At 39.8% G+C, this 20,111-nt stretch overlaps 3 protein-coding genes across 3 annotated transcripts; 2 read left to right on the top strand and 1 right to left on the bottom strand.

Annotated features, from left to right (window-relative positions):
- The first annotated feature begins 982 nt into the window (after positions 1 to 982).
- Positions 983 to 6,614, top strand: LOC127763942 (pyrophosphate-energized vacuolar membrane proton pump). Its single transcript, XM_052288750.1, has 8 exons — positions 983 to 1,427; positions 3,527 to 4,101; positions 4,243 to 4,622; positions 4,708 to 4,794; positions 4,879 to 5,209; positions 5,470 to 5,880; positions 5,959 to 6,018; positions 6,105 to 6,614. Exons 1-8 carry the CDS (start codon positions 1,166 to 1,168, stop codon positions 6,309 to 6,311), a joined length of 2,313 nt encoding a protein of 770 aa, XP_052144710.1. The 5' UTR covers positions 983 to 1,165; the 3' UTR covers positions 6,312 to 6,614.
- Positions 6,615 to 6,906: 292 nt separating this feature from the next.
- On the bottom strand, positions 6,907 to 9,944 carry LOC127763943 (phosphopantothenoylcysteine decarboxylase subunit VHS3-like). The gene is made up of 3 exons (XM_052288751.1): positions 9,764 to 9,944; positions 7,725 to 7,786; positions 6,907 to 7,592 (listed from the first exon to the last, which is right to left on the bottom strand). The coding sequence occupies exons 1-3, from the start codon at positions 9,851 to 9,853 to the stop codon at positions 7,229 to 7,231; spliced, it is 516 nt and encodes a 171-aa protein (XP_052144711.1). The 5' UTR covers positions 9,854 to 9,944; the 3' UTR covers positions 6,907 to 7,228.
- An 883-nt stretch (positions 9,945 to 10,827) lies between these two features.
- On the top strand, positions 10,828 to 19,148 carry LOC127763215 (protein S-acyltransferase 24-like). The gene is made up of 13 exons (XM_052287856.1): positions 10,828 to 11,263; positions 12,078 to 12,218; positions 13,087 to 13,199; positions 13,341 to 13,420; positions 13,575 to 13,738; positions 14,329 to 14,467; positions 14,554 to 14,653; positions 15,179 to 15,236; positions 15,386 to 15,463; positions 15,542 to 15,640; positions 15,910 to 15,988; positions 16,069 to 16,217; positions 18,206 to 19,148. The coding sequence occupies exons 1-13, from the start codon at positions 10,955 to 10,957 to the stop codon at positions 18,668 to 18,670; spliced, it is 1,974 nt and encodes a 657-aa protein (XP_052143816.1). The 5' UTR covers positions 10,828 to 10,954; the 3' UTR covers positions 18,671 to 19,148.
- Positions 19,149 to 20,111: the final 963 nt, after the last annotated feature.

Below are 20,111 nucleotides of genomic sequence, written 5' to 3'. Positions count from 1 at the left end.
AAACAAAATCGCTTGTACAATGATATTTTATGAAACTTGCACCCGTCGATGGTATTTCTTGAATTTGGGTGTTTGTCAATGATATTTTTTGGATTTTCTCAATTGATTTTGTGACAACATGTTCTTTTTAGCTAACAGATAACAAATAACCACGAACATATTTTTTAACGAATGTGATGATGTTTTTTTAAGAAAAACTTTCTTTATCAATATTTCTTCATAAACTCTTTGATTCGATCTTTTGATTTTTCTAATATTTAACTATTTATTTGCGCCATCAAGTAATTTTCATAACATAGTTTCATCCTTCGGCATTTCAGAACACAACTTGAGTTGTTCTGATATCTTGTTTTTATCAAAAACCTTGCTTTAAATACTTTCTCCATCCTGAATATAGTAATTTCTGGCATCCAAAATTTATATAAAAAAAAGTATAACAACTTATATACCAACTCTCTCATCTTAACCCATCACATCCATCTCTCATTAATTTATCTACATGCTTTATTGTCTCAGCTGATCACAACCATAACTGATTTAGTTTCACCTTTCTCTACAATCTCAACGAAAACTCTAAAAATATCTTCTCTGTCCCAAAATAGTATAGACATGCCCCCACAATCAGATTCGTAGTATTATTTTGCGTCTAATCTAACACTATATCAATATTGTTATATTTTAAGACGGAAGAATACCTATATTTTATAATGGAGAGATACATTATATTTTACATCCTAACAAAACTAAAAAAAACAACTTGATTTGTTGCAATAAAAAATTCTACTGTAATTTTTACAATATATTGTTAGGATAAAAAAAACCATTTTGCAATAAATCCACTTTTTTTGATAAAAACCAGAGGATGTCATGTCAGTTAAAGCTGAATTTGTAATTTTCTGCTGCTTACAACAGCTCAAGCCACCAAGAAAATCCCCAAAATACCCTCCCTCTCCCTCTCCCTCTCCCTCTCACGCAGCTCGCTGCCTCACTCTGCTGCGTACTCTTGCTCCGCTCGTCGCCGTCTCCTCCTCCTCCTCATTTATAAGGCGGCGCCTCTCCTCTCCTCGCGTCCCCTCTCCTCCATTCTCATCCACCTCCTCTCTCTCTCTCTCTCTGCGATCCGAGGCGCGAATTGTGAGGAGAGGGGGGGAGCTTAGCTGCGGAGATGGCGGCGGCGGCGATACTGCCGGAGCTGGCGGCGCAGGTGGTGATCCCGGTGGCAGCGGCGGTGGGGATCGCGTTCGCGGTGCTGCAGTGGGCGCTCGTCTCCAAGGTGAAGCTCACGGCGGAGCCGCGGCGCGGGGAGGCGGGGGGCGCCGCCGGGGGGAAGAGCGGGCCGAGCGACTACCTCATCGAGGAGGAGGAGGGGCTCAACGACCACAACGTCGTCTCCAAGTGCGCCGAGATCCAGACCGCCATCTCCGAAGGTGAGCAGAGCAACCCTCTCTCTCTCTCTCTCTCTCTCTGTAGCTCAGCTCGTACGCGTTCGTGTTCTTCAGCATCGATCGGTAGATCTTGTCGTTAGGGTTGAGTAGTCGTCGAGTTCGCTTGGTACATGATCGGATTTTTACGTGGTTTGCGTGTGTTTTCTTTTTTTTTTTTTTGAGCGCGAATTGATGTTCTTCATCCGGGACTCCGGGGGTGATGTTTAGGGGCAAATCAAACGCGGGAATTCACACCTTCTCTTTTCCTGGGCGGAATTTGATTATCGCTTACTTGCAAAGCGATGAATTCAAGTTAAAAAAAAAACAGTGGGGATGCGATTATTTTGTTTTGTTCGATGGCATGAGCTCTTCCTGTGCTTGATGGTTGATACTAGTATTCTACTCCCAATAGTCTAGTATATACCAGCTTACTTTTGTGTTAAAGAAATGAGGTTTTAATTGGAATAATTTTGACGGAAGATTTCACAGTCATTTTCTTAAGTTGTTGACGTGTAGTAGAGAGTATTTGCTTCGTGTGTTCGTGGTCAATATTACACTATATTATTCCACATTGGTTGGACCTAAACAACGCATTAAACTATTTGCTGTTGGCTGTTGCTACTTTACCCGGCAGTGATTATAATAACTTTCACTTTAGCATGCTCTCAGAGTTGATAGCTAGTAGTACTAGTAATCCATCACATGTTCATATATCTAAATTAAGTACTCCACTTAATTATTATCTTCTTGAAATTACATTATGGGACTGTGGGGTTCTTGGTCAAACTGGTGGTAAGGTGGTTGTGATGTGGGGTAAGAGATGAAAGGGGATAAGTTCTTGCAGTCTGAGGAAGCCCAGAAGTGTGGGGTCAGAGATGAAATGAAAAGATAAGTTCGTGCAGCACGTGGTCACCATTCCTCAGGCTGCAGATTCTGATAAGATAACAAGCAGCCGGTCAAGAATCTATTTATCTCTTGGGATCCACATTTGCGTTTCCATAGTAATTTCAACGAGCTCACCAGAATATTTGGCATGATGTGAGTGTGGTTCATTTAGTGATCCATGTAGACACTCCACAAGATTGTTGCATTATGGAAGATACCTGCTAGTAAAATAGTTTGGCTTGTGTCCCCAGTTAAAAAGAAAAAAAAAACTTAGCTTGTGGGTGTCAGCAACTCAGTACCATACCAAAATTATTTGTTAGTGTCTTAGTGATATCTGTTTGTTGGAAGATAGTATGTTAGTATTAGCTTTCATTAAATCACTATGAAAATAACTACAAAGACGTGTCAGATGCTGTCTCTGGAAATATCTTGGCGCACAGGCTGTGCTGGCTTTGTTGTGATGTTCTACATGGAAGTGACTAGGAGTACTTGGTTAGATGGAGTTTCCCTGCATTAGTGGCAGGCATATGATTCCCCGCAAAAAAAAAAAGAAGGTGGCAGGCATATGATTGGTTTTACAGGACTTACCAAATAGTTTAGCATTTTCATCGCGTCCTTTGCTTGGAGCTCCTTTCAATAGGCTGAGCCAGAGTTTTGTCTCTGCAGTTGTTAGTTTTGACGGTTGTAAGTTCAGTGGATTATATCCGGTTGGTTGTTGTTGCAGTGCCAGTTGGCTGAATTATTGAATACCTCTCTAGATCTACTAGATTTTAGTGGATAGGTTTTGATTGGTTCTCATTTAACCAATCGATTCATCTTTTTAGATGACCTTCTTTGTTACCATTCGTCTGTAGTTCAGGGTTGTCATTGGTTTGATGTAGACACACGCCTATGATGCTATTCTGACTTTGACAGCACCAAAAGTGGGAAATCGAAACTGAGTAATGCAAAAACTTATTCTAACCTTTTGGATGAACTAGTACCATTTACCTTGATATAAAACAGTATGTTTGTATAGAATTTGTTGACCATGCTCTTTGCGATTTGGGCCTACTTGTTTGTGGGTGTCACAAAACTTTCATTAGCAAACATAAGTGGTGATATACTGATATTATTCTTATGTGACATTTGTTCATTTCTCGCATTTACTTTGCAAGCATGGATACAACCTGAACTAAACTCACCTTCAATCTTTTTTTTCTTTTTTTTGTTAATAGGAGCGACATCTTTCCTTTTCACTGAGTACAAGTATGTCGGATTATTCATGAGCATCTTCGCAGTTCTTATTTTCCTCTTCCTTGGGTCTGTTGAGGGCTTCAGCACGAAGAGCCAGCCTTGCCACTACAGCAAGGACAAGACTTGCAAGCCTGCCCTTGCAAATGCTATCTTTAGCACTATTGCTTTTGTGCTTGGTGCAGTTACCTCTCTGGTATCTGGTTTTCTTGGAATGAAGATTGCAACTTATGCAAATGCTCGGACGACTCTGGAGGCCAGGAAGGGTGTTGGAAAGGCTTTTATCACTGCTTTCCGGTCTGGTGCCGTTATGGGTTTCCTGCTTGCTGCAAGCGGTCTCTTGGTCCTTTACATTGCAATTAACTTGTTTGGAATTTATTATGGTGATGACTGGGAAGGCCTTTTTGAAGCTATTACTGGTTATGGACTTGGTGGTTCTTCTATGGCTCTTTTCGGCCGTGTAGGTGGTGGTATTTATACAAAAGCTGCTGATGTTGGTGCTGACCTTGTTGGGAAGGTGGAAAGAAATATTCCTGAGGACGATCCCAGAAACCCAGCTGTAAGAATCTTTCACTTGAATTCTAAAGATTCCCGTAAATATACTGTTAGGAAAATCTCACTTTACCAAAACTGCAAAGTGGCTAATCTTCTCTGTGGTCAAACCATCATGGTATAAGAATGACTTTTGTTTTGCTTGCAGGTCATTGCAGACAATGTTGGTGACAATGTTGGAGATATTGCTGGAATGGGATCAGATCTTTTTGGTTCTTATGCTGAATCATCGTGTGCTGCACTTGTTGTGGCATCAATCTCTTCTTTTGGAATCAACCATGAATTTACTCCCATGGTGTACCCTCTTCTTGTCAGCTCTGTGGGAATTATAGCGTGTCTCATAACCACCTTGTTTGCAACTGATTTCTTTGAGATAAAGGCTGTGAGTGAAATAGAGCCAGCTCTCAAGAAACAGCTTATAATTTCCACTGCTGTTATGACTGTTGGCATTGCCCTTGTCAGTTGGTTGGGCCTTCCTTACACCTTCACCATCTTTAACTTTGGTGCCCAGAAGACAGTGCAAAGCTGGTACGGTGTTTTTACATTCATCATCGGGCTATATAATTAACTTTATGATTCATCCTCATTCTGCTGTTAATTTATCACTTATCAGGCAATTATTCTTGTGTGTGGCGGTTGGTCTTTGGGCTGGTCTAATCATTGGATTTGTTACCGAGTATTACACCAGCAACGCATATAGGTATTTACGATTTGCTCATTTATGTGGTGATTATTTTTATGTTTATTCTTCACCTTTTGACATCTCTGTTGTTTACCCTTTCAGCCCTGTACAAGATGTTGCTGATTCTTGCAGAACTGGAGCTGCCACTAATGTCATTTTTGGGCTTGCTTTGGGTTACAAATCAGTCATCATCCCTATTTTTGCTATTGCTTTCAGCATTTTCCTCAGCTTCAGCCTTGCTGCCATGTATGGTGTTGCTGTGGCTGCTCTTGGAATGCTGAGCACAATTGCCACAGGTCTTGCTATCGACGCCTATGGTCCCATCAGTGACAATGCTGGAGGAATTGCTGAAATGGCCGGCATGAGCCACAGAATTCGGGAGAGAACTGATGCTCTGGATGCTGCCGGAAACACAACTGCCGCAATTGGAAAGGTACATATCTGCCTACCCATCCCATTCTTAATTTCCAGGTCTTGCACCGAACTTAGTCAATTCTTCCTGATGATCTCCATGCATAACTGTAGCATAGGTTCACATTTAGTTGAAATTTATACCAAGGTTTTTATCCCTCAAGATGTCGATCATGCCTAGAAAGTGGTTGTTTCTAATTATGATGATGATGTTATACCACTTCAGTATGGTAAGCTTCCTTGATTAAAAGAAAAGTTTATATCGTAATTTTGTATTTGCAGGGTTTTGCCATCGGCTCTGCAGCCTTGGTGTCACTTGCACTTTTTGGTGCCTTTGTGAGCCGTGCGGCTATCTCTACGGTTGATGTTCTGACACCAAAAGTGTTCATTGGGCTTATTGTTGGTGCTATGCTCCCATACTGGTTCTCAGCAATGACTATGAAGAGTGTAGGCAGCGCGGCGCTAAAGATGGTGGAGGAAGTCCGCAGGCAGTTCAACACCATCCCTGGACTCATGGAGGGGACAACTAAGCCTGACTATGCAACTTGTGTCAAGATCTCCACTGATGCATCCATCAAGGAGATGATCCCTCCTGGTGCTCTTGTTATGCTCACCCCACTTATCGTCGGAATTCTGTTCGGCGTCGAGACCCTCTCTGGAGTCCTTGCTGGTGCTCTCGTCTCTGGTGTTCAGGTTGGTAACCATTCTGAATTCTAGGATTACAATTGCATCCAATGGTCCGTGCTCCTTATCCGTTTCGCCTTCTCTCAGATTGCCATCTCCGCATCAAACACTGGCGGTGCTTGGGACAATGCAAAGAAATACATTGAGGTACAATATCTACCAGTATCCATTTCCTTTTCTTTTGGGTTCAATCCTGCATGTTACCTTAACTTTCTTTTCATTGTTCTGCATAGGCTGGAGCTTCAGAGCATGCCAGGACCCTTGGTCCCAAAGGTTCCGATCCCCACAAGGCGGCCGTCATCGGTGACACCATCGGAGACCCTCTCAAGGACACTTCAGGACCCTCTCTCAACATCCTCATCAAGCTCATGGCGGTCGAATCCCTCGTTTTCGCCCCCTTCTTCGCCACCCACGGTGGTATCCTCTTCAAGTTGTTCTAAACCGGCGACGTTGGGTGTAACAAAGGCCATAGTTTTGTTGGGGATGGGCAAAATATGTAGACTATTTTGTCATGATTTGCTCCTTGAGTTGATGACTCCATTGTCTACTTGATTTCCCATTTTTGTTCTAGTTCCAGGTTCCAACCTTGTGTTTTGATCCCAGAATTTTCTCTGGTCCTCTTTAGCTTTTGTCTCCAGCTGCATAAGTCATCCTGTGGCACAGTGAACAAGGAGCATTGGAAAATTTGCCATTTTCTAGCGATAAAATGATGAGGATGATGATGATGATTGATGTCGATGATAGTCTTTTTTTTAAAAAAAAAATCTTCTAATTTTGCAGCAATGGGTATTGATTGACGTGAAGCATCCAAATTGTTGCGCTGTTACAAGGTTCTCCCCACTCATTCTCTCAATGCTTTCCTAAATGTAATTTTTCTTTTTATATCCACAAAATTTTTCTCCTTTTCTTCCCTATTTATTCTTGACAAATAAATGGCACATCTTATAAATTAAATACTATTCTTACAAATGAATTGACTTTTGAACACAAAACCCATTCATAGTGGCAACCCAATTAATCCATTCGAGCACGAGGAACACAAGAACGAGGCTGTCTTACTTGCATTGCTGCATTATTACGTACATCCATTCATGTCTAATGTCTGGAGGGTACAACAACAATGTAAAAAGGGCTAAGCAAACACAAATCGGTAGCAAATCAGAAGAGAGACATGATAAAAAAGAATCTTTTAAATAGTACATGCACAACTAAGTGTTCTTTTTTCCTGTTCTCAAACTAGGCTATGGCTGACGACCGAGCTAAAACCCCTACCTGCTAACCAGTAACCAGTGAACCACTAAGCACAGGATGAACAGAGCCACGTTCTTGCTTGTAAGGTAGGGCTGTTACTCATTGATCATTTCCTCTTTTTGGCAGGTGGTTGCGGGACGTCATCGTCGTCATCCTCTTCCTCTTCTTCCTCCTCATCCTCATCGTCATCCTCGCCCTCGCCCTCACCCTCATCATCGTCCCCGTCCTCATCCTCGTCATCGTCATCTTCTCCACCATCGTCGTCATCACTCCCTCCTTCACCATTGGCTTCAGGGTCCCCGTCCTCGTCCTCATCATTCCCTTCCTCTTCCGAGGCATCTTCATCACCAGCATCATCGTCGCCTTGATTTTCAGCATCCTCGTCGTCTCCCTCCTCATCGTTATCATCATCAGACTCACCATCATCCTTGTTCTCAGGAACCGTTTCAGTTTTGCTTTTGCTGAGAATCCTTTAGGAGAAGGGTCAAAAACAAACCTCAGCTTTGAGATGAGATATTAATATGTCTACAGTCATGGATAGAATACATGTATTCAACACTAATGAATTCAGAACTGCAGTTGCAAAGGGGTATAAGACATACCTATTAATCAAATCCCGGTCTCCACCAGATGTAATGAAGATTTCGTTTTGCAATGACAACATCTGGATACCATAGCAAAAAAGAAAAGGAAGGGGTTAAAGCTGATGATGGAGGATTGGTGTATAGCAGAGTTGCTCATCAGACCAAAGCAGAGGTTTTTCCCAAGGGTAATTATTATATTACACAAGTAGCAAACATTAAAATGAAAGATACTACGTGGATAAACAATTCCTTTTTGGAATGAAAATGACAAGGCTATATAGAGAATATTTTAACTTCAATATGGTGTTCATTCCAGTTTAGCTCCAAGAATGGAGTATCTTAATACAAGGCCATTCTGGTGTGTCGTCCAGGCACAAATATAAGGAGAAAAACACAAAACACTAGCTTACAATGCATTTAGTGCCAAACTCTGAAACTCTTGCAACAAACTTACACATCAATAGCTCTAACACAATACATTTGTAATTTTGTATGTGAATAGTCAGACAAAACTCGGTCTAATCCACATCCCCTAGCCATAAAATTATCCTACAGCAATAGCTAATGTTACTCCTTATATGGGTACTAATTTCATTTACATTTACCGAATAGAACATATGACTGACATAGTAGACAGTGGTAATATGGAAAGGCCATAGGGCGCATGACAGGCCATTGTTGCCATGCGGGGGGCTGCTAAATGCACCAAACAGTGAAATCATTAGAAACATGGAAACCACTTGAATATCCCAGTTAAAGAATTATACAAGGCAATCTCTCCGTTCCACAAAGACTTTAATCCAGCAATTATAGGGAAAATTAGAAGTGTGGTGAAAAGGCCAAGGTGCCCCTCATTAATAATCACGGTTGCAATTTCTATGCTCCAATTAAATGTACATTGGGAGTAGGTATAACTCAGAAGTTAGAAATAAAATCTTTGTGGGACAAATGGAAGCCTATTTGGGATGGAGGGAGTTTATATAGTGATGGATGATTGGTCATAAAACAAAGAACATAGCAGCCAATACAGTACAATAGAGTAAACACACTTTACTTGCTGGTCTGAAACACCAGTTCACCTGGTTTTCTCTTCAGTTAAGGAGAAAAACAATCCCAGTAATACCTTGCAGAAGACACTATTGGCACAGAAACCATGTAAATACATGTATACATCACGCACTTTTAGGCCTTATTCTGGACAACACTCGAAAAATAAAGGTTCCTAACGAGCACGAAATTTCTGGACCATAGGTTTTTCAGTGAATGGTGCTCTGAACATAGACATGATAAATCCAGCAAGGGCACGCACAACATCAATGAGACCCCCATGAACCACCAAGTAATTTACTATCATATAACAATAGAGCACCAGATGCGGAAACTTCTCCAAATTCCTCTGTGCATATTACGTTATCCTATTCGTAAGAACAGTACACAAAAGTAACTCCTTAATCCTAGATACTTCCTCCGTTTCACAATGTAAGTCATTCTAGCATTTTCTACATTCATATTAATGTTAATGAATCTAGATAGATATATATGTCTAGATTCATTAACATTAATATGAATGTGGGAAATGCTAGAATGACTTACATTGTGAAACAGAGGGAGTACAACACAATGCAACATAAGCAAACTGAAAAGGGCGAATTAAATCTCTATGAACAAACTACCAAGAATTCCCCCTAGTGCCCCTAGTAGTGAGTTAATTGACTCCTTAATCCTACAAATAGCACAATGCAACACAATAAAATCTGGAAAGTATGAACCGAATTCCAAATTCCCCACCAACAACTACCAACAATTTCTCTAGCAAGCTAAATCTACCCATCAAGTTAAACACTTCAACTCAACAGATAACCTCAAATTTGTGTCACCACAGTGCGTGAAAGAGATCCAACACAGAGAATATGGCTTAATTTCTCGAAAAAGAAAATAAATAAATTGGATCAGCAACTAGACGACAAACCGAAAAAAAGGGAGTTCCAAAAGTCGGGATGGATCTCCAATCTACGGCGGCTCAGGCTGCCAGGTACAGCGGAGGAAGAGAAGAATACCTTGGGGTCGAGCTGGGACGGGGTCCAGCGGAAGGCGGCGCCCGCCTCGGCGACGGAGAGGAACCGATGGGAGGCGACCGCGGCAGCCATGGCGTTGGGGTGGGGAGGAGGAGGAGGAGAGAGAGGAAGGGTGAGCAAGATCGATGAGATGAGAGCCAATCCAGTGAGGGTTTTTTTTTTTTTTTTTCGCCCAGAGCAGCAGCTGTCCTGTGCTGCGACAGATCAGGCCGTTTGGAAGGCCCAAGATGGCCCATTTGCGTATATGGGCCGGAATTTCAGCAACAGGCTTTTACCATCGGATAAAGTCCAGTTGGCTCCCTTTAGGCCGAATATAATGCGTACCCCTCTAAGAAAAACATCGGATAGGACGACTCTCGAACTATTGAAACCAGTGTAATTTGACTTCTCCAGCAGTTTTAAAGAACGGTTTTGCTAATGTGGCGTTGACATGGCGGTGTTGACCTGGTGTTCGTCCCATGCGATACTTATGTGGTATTAGAATTTAAAAAAATATATGTGAGACACATCTATCATTCATATACAAAAATATGTCGTAGGCCCCACATGTCATTCTTTATCTCAAACCCTTCTTCCTCCTCCCTCTATGAACTTTCTGACTATAAAATCACAATGAAGTATTTTCATTAACTTTTTCAATTATAATGTATAATAACGATTTTAATATTTTAATTTATTGCTCATCTTCTTAATAACTGTTGTATTATTGAGAAAACGTCTTTACCCGTTGTAATGCTCATACTTTTTTTTCTAAGTTAATTGTGATAAATGTATAAATGATTATAAAACTACAACAATATAGTAGAATTTCAACCTTATTTATGAGAGGAGTAACTTAAATATGACTGAACAAAAGCTACATTCGTGGTAACTTTCCGAACCGAGTAAAGCAAAGGAAATCTGAAAAAAAAAAACAAAAAAGGCGTTGCCAAGAAGGAATCATCAATGGCCATTTCGGCATCTCGTTCTTCCTTGAACCCGCTTGTTCGTTTCCCACGTCTCCCTCTTGCGGTATTGGCCGTCTTCCTCCGCCCAAACAACAAAACAGAAAAAAAAAAAAGAAAAAAAGAAAAACCCAGTCAAAACGCCCCCGAGAAGAGGAGACCGTCGCTAAGCCAAAGCCAAGCCACGCGCGACCCAATCCCCCGATCCCTCCTCCCCCTCCCTCCCTCCATGGCGTCGGAGATCGAGGTGCTCGAGGACACCACCGCCGCCGCCGCCGCCGCCGCCGCCCCGGCCGCCACCACCGGAGGCGGAGAGGTCGCGGGCGCGGGCGCGGGGGAGGATGGGGAGGCGGCGGCGGATGCGGAGGCGCTCAAGGACGACGTGTACACGGGCGCGGCGTACGGGGACCTCGAGAAGCTGCACCGCCTCGTGGAGCGGGAGGGCCGGCCGGTGACGGAGCCCGACGCCCTCGGCTACCACGCGCTCCAGTGGGCCGCCCTCAACAACCGCGTCGCCGCCGCCCAGTACATCCTCGAGGTATGATCCATCGCCGTCGCCCAATCCAATCCGCCCCCCGAGCTTGGGTAATGCTAGTGTGTCCTCGAGCTTGCGCGTTTAGGAATTCGGTTTTCCTGCCCTTTCCCCGATCAGCAACGGAGCTCCCCGGTGATGTGTTGTTTGAGGTGCAGACGAAGTGTAGCTCCTGCTGGGAATGCGCTGTGGGGGATGGGCACGAGTTGTTTAGTTGCTGTTGCGAATCTCGTTTGGTTTTTTGGTTGGATCGATGAGGAGAGATTTTGGTTCATGTGGCTTGTAATGACAGGAAGGTATTTCGCTTTTGCTCTGAGGGTAGCGGTTTTGAGCTTAGTTTTGGTATGTGTTTATGTGTTGGATGGATGTTAATGCTATGTTGGTTGAATGGTGGCTGTTGGATAGGTCTAGGCAGGGCCAATCTGCAGCTCCTTTAGTTTTAGGAAACCCTGTGGAACTTGCCTCTTGCCATATCTTACCAAGCGAGCAAGCATTTCCAAGAATTTCGCTGAACCATAAATGGGATCATAGGAAGTTTGTTCAGTTAAATGTCATGTCCAGCTGTTTAGACAATGAAGCCAACCCCTTTGAAACCTTTCTTGGATTGATTTGAGTATGCCTATGCTGACTGGTCTATCCCAGTCAACATGTTATGCATTGTGTCTTTTAAGGCCATTGGTTTCACGGTTTTATGTTGAACAGTGTAGTTATATAGTACTTCTTGAGTTGCATGGTTTTCTTTGCTGCTCTATAGTATGTCCTATCCTTTTCAGTTGTTTGCTTTGGTGGGATGACGGTTCTCAGCTTGTTGTCTGGACAGCATGGAGCAGATGTAAATGCTATAGACCATACAGGGCAAACAGCACTCCACTGGAGTGCGGTACGTGGTCATATTCAAGTTGCAGAACTACTTCTGAAAGAAGGAGCTAAGGTGGATGCCGCTGATTTATATGGATATCAGGTTTGTCTTTGACTTATCTATTGCATCCATGGTTCCTTAACACATATATATTCTCTTTCTGTTGTCTAATGTATTTTGATTAATTCACCTGGTGACCAACTGTTTCTTACTCAAGTTATGTTGCAATGTCTCTATAATGATTATGTGGTACATAATAGTTTACCATTGCTTTGCTGTATAATCCCTATATCAGTCACTAAGATGCTTCAAATTGTAATTTCATACACATTGATGCTAGGTTGTATGGCTTCCTGCAAGATAATGAAATCTTTTCTCTCGTCAGATACCATAAAATTACTTCCTCTAGTACCCCAAAAGCATGTTGTTCTAGTAAGTGGCAAAGAGATTAGGAATTTGTAACATTGCCATTTTTGGCCTTTATAATAAATTTAATTACTTCTATCTCTACCATAATAATGGTTAGGTTGTTAGGATGGGATTAAAATGCACAAGTATTTTACTTCTGTAATCAGATCCTATATTTTATCTTTTAATTCTTTTAGCATACAGTCATTTTGTTTTTGAGTTTGAGTGATCTGCAGGGTTTATTACTGCCTTAAGCTAGTCGCCAGGGTTGTCAACAAGGTACTAAGTGAAGTAGGCTATAGACAAAACAGAGTCATTACAAGGATAGGTTTCGAAAAAAAAATTTGGCATATTCACTTTGATTCGGAATTAGGTCTTTAATTGAAATGTCAGTCTGTATTTTTTTCCTACATATGCAGATTAGTTCAACAATAAAGTAAGATATCTGCAGTAGATAAATTCCCGGTTTGATCTTAAAAGTTGGGCAGAAAAAGTCAAGAGTCAGTCAGTTACCTTGTATTTGAAGTATTTCTGACGGAATCCATCTGTTGTTATACCACAGACTACACATGTTGCAGCACAGTATGGTCAAACATCATATCTTTATCATATTGTTGCAAAATGGAATGCTGATCCTGATGTCCCTGATAATGATGGAAGAAGTCCTCTCCACTGGTTTGTACCTTTCCCCTGTACATTTTTTTTCAAAGTTCAAACACAAGCCTTGTGGTATTCTTTATTTTTGTCACTTAATGTGTTGTCTAACATGGCTTCATGGTGCCCCTATTGATGATTCAATATTGTTCACATTTCCAGGGCTGCTTATAAAGGATTTGCAGATTCTGTACGCCTCCTTTTGTTTTTGGGTGCATATAGGGGGCGGCAAGATAAAGAAGGCACGTGTTTAGTTAGTTTTTCTAGCTCTTCCTAAACCCTATCTTTATACTGATCATGACAATCTAACCTACAACAAGCATTTAAGCACGCTTCCCCTGCATTAGTTTTGTTGGATATCAAATATTCATTTCCAGCTCAAATGCTTTTCATTAGGTTGCACTCCTTTGCATTGGGCTGCTATTCGCGGGAATTTGGAGTCATGCACTGTGCTGGTTCAGGCTGGTAAAAAGGAGGATCTTATGGTGCAAGACAATACCGGCTTAACTCCAGCCCAACTTGCTGCTGATAAAAATCATCGGCAAGTTGCCTTTTTCCTTGTGAGTGCTATGAATATTCACCATTTTTTGTTTATCATACATGAGAATCCTTCTAGCTTCCCAAGAGTATCCTTTTAGCTTCCCAAGATTCCATCATACCGTAAATGTTGCCATCTGATTGGGAATTTAATAGTTCTGTTAATATGCTTTTTGGCTGCTTTTCCATTTGTGCCACCTATTTTTGGCTTGTTCTTCATTGACAATTATTTTTTATACCTAATACGTAGTAGTAAGCATTACTCTCATGATGAATGGATGTGCTCCACGGCCCTGCTATTTCCCAATAGACTCTGTATATTGCCTGCCACAGTGCCACTTACCGTTAATTCTTTTACTATATGAATTAAAATGTTTTCTTAAAATAATATGTATTGTTAATAACATGGAGGTAACAAAGTAAAAGTTTTTGGATAATCACTAGCATTTGTGGATTGTGAATGCTCTTGTACTTGTTCTGGATATTCTTTTAACTATTCCCCAGTATAGATTATCTTGCTTAAAGGTATAAAACATTTATCGTTAGCCTCAGCATGTAATTTATTCCTGGCAAATGCTAAGGATTGATTTGATGATTTGATTGTTCTATGCAGGGGAATGCTAGAAGAGTACATGAGAGAGGATGTGGTGGGAACAGTTATTTTGGGAAACTATCAAAATTAGGACTCGCCCCTCTTCTTTGGTGTATTATTATTGGCTTAATTTATATATATGTATATTCAGTTATCTCAGGTACATTACTGATATAATGTCTTTTCAGAAATTTTGATCTTTCATACTGTGGTTGTGGATTACTGAATTTGTTTCCTTCTATTCAGGACAATATAGCAGTAATATGACATTACTATTTGGGTTATTTTCATGGTTGGGAATTTTCCTTGCTACTGCCGGATTGGTTATGTTCTATAAGTGTAGCAGGTAAACATTCGATTATATTGTACCAATATTCCAAAAACTGGAGGAAACATATAGACGGATCCATGTCAATTGTGCCTCTTTAGACAGCTCTTTTCTTAAGGGCCTTTTTAACAAATTAATCTCACTTTGCAGAAACTAATATTTTCTTCATTTGCATCTAGTCATTCCTTAGAAGGGTTTTTTAACATATTAATCTCACCTTGCAGAAAGTAATCTTTCTTTGTTTGCATGTAGCCTGGAAGTACAAGGTCACTTTCTTTATTTTGAAAGAAAACTGTGATTTCTTTGCTGGAACAGAGCAATTCAGCTATTTATCAATTAATACCACGTTTTAGTGTGCTGTCCTGAAACATTGAGGATCTTGTTATTTTGCCTACACTCTTTAATGCATTATGTTCTGGCCTTGCACATCTATATAAAATTGTAACATGCCCACCACATACTACTTTTATTTCACATTAAAGATATTTGATTCAATCATTTAAAAATTTGTTTGAAGAATGGCCATACTATTTTGTTATGCAGAAAAGATCCTGGCTACATTGACAAGAATACAAGAGATGCCCAAAATCAAAGAGATGATGTAAGCTTGAAAGATTTAGAGAGCCAATGTGGCTTCCTGTTAATCTGCCAAATCTCATGTTCAATTATTAGATTGCCACCTTCAAAAAGTTGAAATACTAGTATTAGTACATAATATGCAATATTAATTTTGAGTTTTTGTGCCTCTAGGAACCTTTGTTGAAGAGGGGTCTAGACAACCCTGAACTTCTGGCTGGCAATTGGTCTCAGCTATGTATAACCTGCAAAGTGAGTTATTTCCATTCAAAGTGAGTTTCCCCATATATTTAACTTTTACTTTAAAACCTGATTCATCTATATCAATAGATTGTTAGGCCTGTACGCTCAAAACATTGCTCTACATGCGATCGCTGTGTTGAGCAATTTGACCATCACTGCCCTTGGGTGTCTAATTGCATTGGAAAGGTACTAAATTCACCCTCTTCTTTGTTGAGTTTTCTTATTTGTAGTCAAATATCTTAATTCAGAATTAGGAAGTTGCCTGTTTCAGCCAATTGGCAATTCATGAATAGAAACCTGATGTCTGCAGTCTGCACCCAAGCAGAGGCGAAAAACAAGATAAAACTGTTCAGCCGCTAGTCAATGATTTGCCTTTTGTTTTGCTATTCCCTTTTGATTACTTATGGAGAATTATTTTGTCTAAGATTCTAACCTACAATTATTTGTGAGTGCAGAAGAACAAATGGGAATTTTTTATGTTCCTGATCCTAGAAGTTTCTGCAATGATTATTACTGGTGTGACGGCCGTCATAAGTATGTTCACATCTTTCTTTAAAACCTTTACAGTTTGTAGTATGGAAGATTTCTTAATCTTTATCCCTTTTCCTTTGCAGGAGTAGTAGGAGACCCAGATTCTCCTGCATCATTTGGTGGATGGCTTAATTATTCAGCCACTAACCATCCTTGGGTGGTGTCTTTTGTTGTGATGGATCTCTTTCTTTTCTTTGGCGTTATAACTCTAACTGTAGTTCAAGCATCACAGGTATGAACCAAGTTGGTATTTGCCTCCCTTTTACCTGTCATTATACTATTTGAGGTCTGACACCCAGATTGAATCAGTATGTACACAACCCATATATGTAACTTTGTAACTTAATAACCCATATATATACTTGCCTTTAGCTTGCTGTTGCATTGCTCTTTTGGCAGTGCATGGATGAATTATTCAATGAAAACCATTACTCATCAAAAGCAGTATTTGGTCATTTCCATTCACACTGATGTATAATTCCCTTATCATTTATATTTGCAATCTCTGATCAAAATCCACCTAATGACACCATGCTTCCATTTTTTGTTTTACTCATTTCTTTGTCAATATATTTGGGTGTGAACTGCCAGCCAACCTGCATTTCTTTTGTCTAGTATATGACTTCAACACAAATCCAATGTGTTAACGGCCCTGTTAATATGTACACACAATTTTAGAGATCGCTCTTGCTACTTGTGGCATGATTCTTCATGCAATCATTGGTCCTATCTATTATATTCTTAAAACAGTCTTGAAAGGAGCTACCACGTTCATTGTGGATGCTAGAAATTCCCACATTAATCGGAGAAAAAGAAAAGAAGAGTTCGAGTAGAAATACATTTAGAAATAAGTGAAATAAAAAATTATTGAAAGAAGAGTCCATGTAGAACACAACTAGAGTTCGAAATTTTTAAAAAATAAAAAAATAACGAAATTAGAAAAATAAAAAAATAAGAGTTCAAGTAAGAATACAATTTACAAACAACCGAAATTGGTAATAAAAAAAGAAATATTGAAAGAATAGTCCATGTAGAACACAATACGAGATTAACTAAAATTTGAAATAAAAATAAAATAAATTCCGAAATTAGGAAAAGAAAAATAAGAGTTCAGATAGGAATACAATTTATAAATAACCAAAATCGGATTAAAAAATAAAGACTATCGAAAGAAGAGACTATCTAGAACACAACACGAGATTAATTAAAATCCAGAATAAAAAATAAAATGAATTTCGAAAATAGAAAAATAATAATTATAAGAGTTCAAGTAGTAATACAATTTATAAACAACAAAATATCAGGACGGAAAATATGGAAGTTTGTTTAGAAATAGTCCATCTAGAACACAACGATAACAAATGGCGATAAAAAGGGGAGAAACAACAGGCCCGTAAAGGAGTAGGGTGGTGGCTGTTTATGGGACATCTAAAAACTATAAACAAAACCCCAAATAGAATCCCAATGACGATTAAGAGGAGGGACGACGGGTAGGCCGTTAAGCAGCATGGCCATGACGGTTAGCGGGACTTCTAGAAAGTAAAAAATAAACCCCAATGTTAATCATGCTCGTTTTTTAAAATCTCAATGATAATAAAGAGGGGAGGCTGCAAGCGGGTCGTAGAGAAGTATAATGGTGGAGCCGCTGACGGTTTGGCGGGACTTCTAGAAAGTAAAAAAAATGAACCCCAACGACAATTATGTTTTGTTTTTTAAATCCCAATGATGAAGTGAGGAGGCAGCGGGCGGGCCGTAGAGGAGTACAATAGCGGCGTTTGACAGGGCTTCTAAAAGTTGTAAAACGAAAGCCAATGAGACAATGAACTCTAAAACTACAATGTCCAATTTTTAAAGATTCCAAGAAGGATGAGTAGAAGTCATAGTAGATCAAGCAAACAAATAAATGGGTGACAAAGGAGTAAGGGGTAGCGATTGGCGTGACTTAAAAACTACAAAATTAGAAACTCGGAGATGATAAGGCAATGAGATAGCTATTTAACAAAATTTTAAGTAAAATCATATGTAAAAATAGATAATTTTGTATGAGTGCCATTGAGCTAGTTGTGTTTATAATAGAAAATGATTGGGCTTCTGTTTGTCCCATTGAGCTATACTGCAAATGTTTTTTTCTCAGTCCTTGCAATTATCATTCCCTGCTTATATTTGGGCTCTATTTTTAAACTACATTGTCAATCATTTATTTCTTCTTATCCCTTGCAGATATCCAGGAATTTAACAACAAATGAGATGGCAAATGCCATGAGGTATAGTTATCTCAGAGGCCCAGGTGGCCGATTCAGAAATCCATTTGACCATGGGGTGCGTAAAAACTGTTCTGACTTCTTGCTGAAAGGGTACAATGAGGATATTGAGAGGGTAGAACAGACATTACAACCTGATGAGGAATTGGGAATGATTCAAATGACAAGAAGTGCAGTCTCACAGAATGGCGAGAGCATGTCACTTCATGCTAATGGCACAGACCATGGTTGTGCTGATCCACAAGGGAACTCAAAATCCCATCGTCACTCGCACGGTTCATCGCAATGTTGCAGTCACAGTAAGAGACCTGACAAGACCCCCTTGGGGCTAGGATTGGGCCTTGGTCGTAACAACCCATCTAGCCGCTACACACGTTCACTTCCTTCCATTCATTCGGAGAGTAGTGCTTATTTGCCCTTGTGATTCTTTTGGAGAAGGCGAGCTAGATCGTATTTCAACTTGTAGGTGTTTATTGCACAACCACAGCTTTCTTTTGGCTATTTCTTCCTGCAGTATTTGTCGCTTGGATCTGGTCGCATCGACATTGCCAGGGTGTGGTATATTTGGAGGCCCAATCAACCGACTACTGAAATTGAGAATATGAAGGAGATGCAAGTTTTATGAAGGCTTCATGAACATCCTTAGCCTCTCAGGAACACCAGCGAATGTCTGTCTAGGCGTAGCAATATTTTTTGTGCAAAAGTGCATCTTTGTACAATGTCTCAACATTTTGTATGTACAAGAGGGTTAGCTGTCCAGATACTATGATGTTTTCAAGTATAGCTGTATATTGGAAGAACTGTAAATTTATATAGCGAAACCAAATGCTGGCAAATGTTTGTTTCTCTCCATTTTAATTTTGGCAACATTAGAGTATAGTCTTTGAGGACTTGCATTGTCAGCTTGATCACAACTTGTCTTTCAAACGTAACTTAGCTATGACCGTATGGATAATTTCGAAGTTTTCGAATGCTTTACCTTTCAGTTCCAAAAAGAAAAAAAAAAGCATCCGATATGATGGATCATGATTGTGATTTGTAGTCACATTGTCCAACTGTGTTATCGAGTTGATTATATGGGGATAAATAAACTTAGCAAATAAATAACTTTAATCAAGTGGTGTAAGTAGAATAAAGGTTTTTATTTTGAGCAAAGATATTTTTTAAGCGTGAAACAAATAATCTATTTCGGACCGGTGAATAAGCTGGAAAAAAAACATGGCCTTAGTTGCGTCTCTCTGAAATTGCGGCCAAAATTTAAAATTTAATAGAACAATACATTTTTTTGAAACAAAAAGGACATTTTTTACTTGAATCGAACTATTGCTTATGGAACTCATACAAAATTTATGTGGAATGTTTGCTTAGTTCATGATCTCAGCGCCCGTAACTCGTTCAGAAAAACAAAGGGGACCAAAATACAAGTCATAATAACTCATAAGATCAAATGGCTCCGATCGTTCGAGGGCATTGCCTTCTCTTCGGCTTTGTGTTCAGTACATTATCAAAATCGACTGTATCAAATTTTAGTACTATCAAATGATTCTTTTATTGAAAGTACTGTCAAATGTTAATCTTAGTTTTCGTAATGTTTAGGTTTTAGTAATGTTTAGGGTTTATTCACTTTGTAGCTATTTTTAACCCTTCTAAAATTTATTAGTGTCAAATTTTGGTATATTTTAACATTACCAAATCTTGGCAGCGTAGTATGCTTTTAGTTTAAAGCTTTATTAAAATTTGATAAACTTTTAAGAGTGAAAACTTTTAGAATTGGCAAAGTTTAATAAGGTGACATTGGCAAGTATATATGTTTGGTTTGTTGCCTTATTAAATTTTGGTAATATTAAAAGTCTCATCGGTTGCCC

This window comes from Oryza glaberrima, chromosome 2 (genome assembly GCF_000147395.1).
Source record: "Oryza glaberrima chromosome 2, OglaRS2, whole genome shotgun sequence".
In the NCBI taxonomy this organism is placed as follows: Eukaryota; Viridiplantae; Streptophyta; class Magnoliopsida; order Poales; family Poaceae; genus Oryza; species Oryza glaberrima.
Note: the sequence above shows the minus strand (reverse complement) of the source record. Positions and strands in the feature narration are given on the sequence as shown.

Bases quoted from the DNA above. Each gene is read 5' to 3' on its own strand.
- LOC127763942 (XM_052288750.1), top strand. From the start codon at position 1,166: ATGGCGGCGGCGGCGATACTGCCGGAGCTGGCGGCGCAGGTGGTGATC. The intron at 4,102-4,242 runs GTAAGAATCTTT...TTTTGCTTGCAG, and splicing joins ACGATCCCAGAAACCCAGCT to GTCATTGCAGACAATGTTGG. The intron at 4,623-4,707 runs GTACGGTGTTTT...ATCACTTATCAG, and splicing joins CAGAAGACAGTGCAAAGCTG to GCAATTATTCTTGTGTGTGG.
- LOC127763943 (XM_052288751.1), bottom strand. From the start codon at position 9,853: ATGGCTGCCGCGGTCGCCTCCCATCGGTTCCTCTCCGTCGCCGAGGCG. The intron at 7,787-9,763 runs GTATTCTTCTCT...TATGGTATCCAG, and splicing joins CGTCCCAGCTCGACCCCAAG to ATGTTGTCATTGCAAAACGA. The intron at 7,593-7,724 runs GTATGTCTTATA...CTTCTCCTAAAG, and splicing joins GACCGGGATTTGATTAATAG to GATTCTCAGCAAAAGCAAAA.
- LOC127763215 (XM_052287856.1), top strand. From the start codon at position 10,955: ATGGCGTCGGAGATCGAGGTGCTCGAGGACACCACCGCCGCCGCCGCC. The intron at 13,200-13,340 runs GTTTGTACCTTT...TCACATTTCCAG, and splicing joins GGAAGAAGTCCTCTCCACTG to GGCTGCTTATAAAGGATTTG. The intron at 15,641-15,909 runs GTACTAAATTCA...TTGTGAGTGCAG, and splicing joins TGTCTAATTGCATTGGAAAG to AAGAACAAATGGGAATTTTT.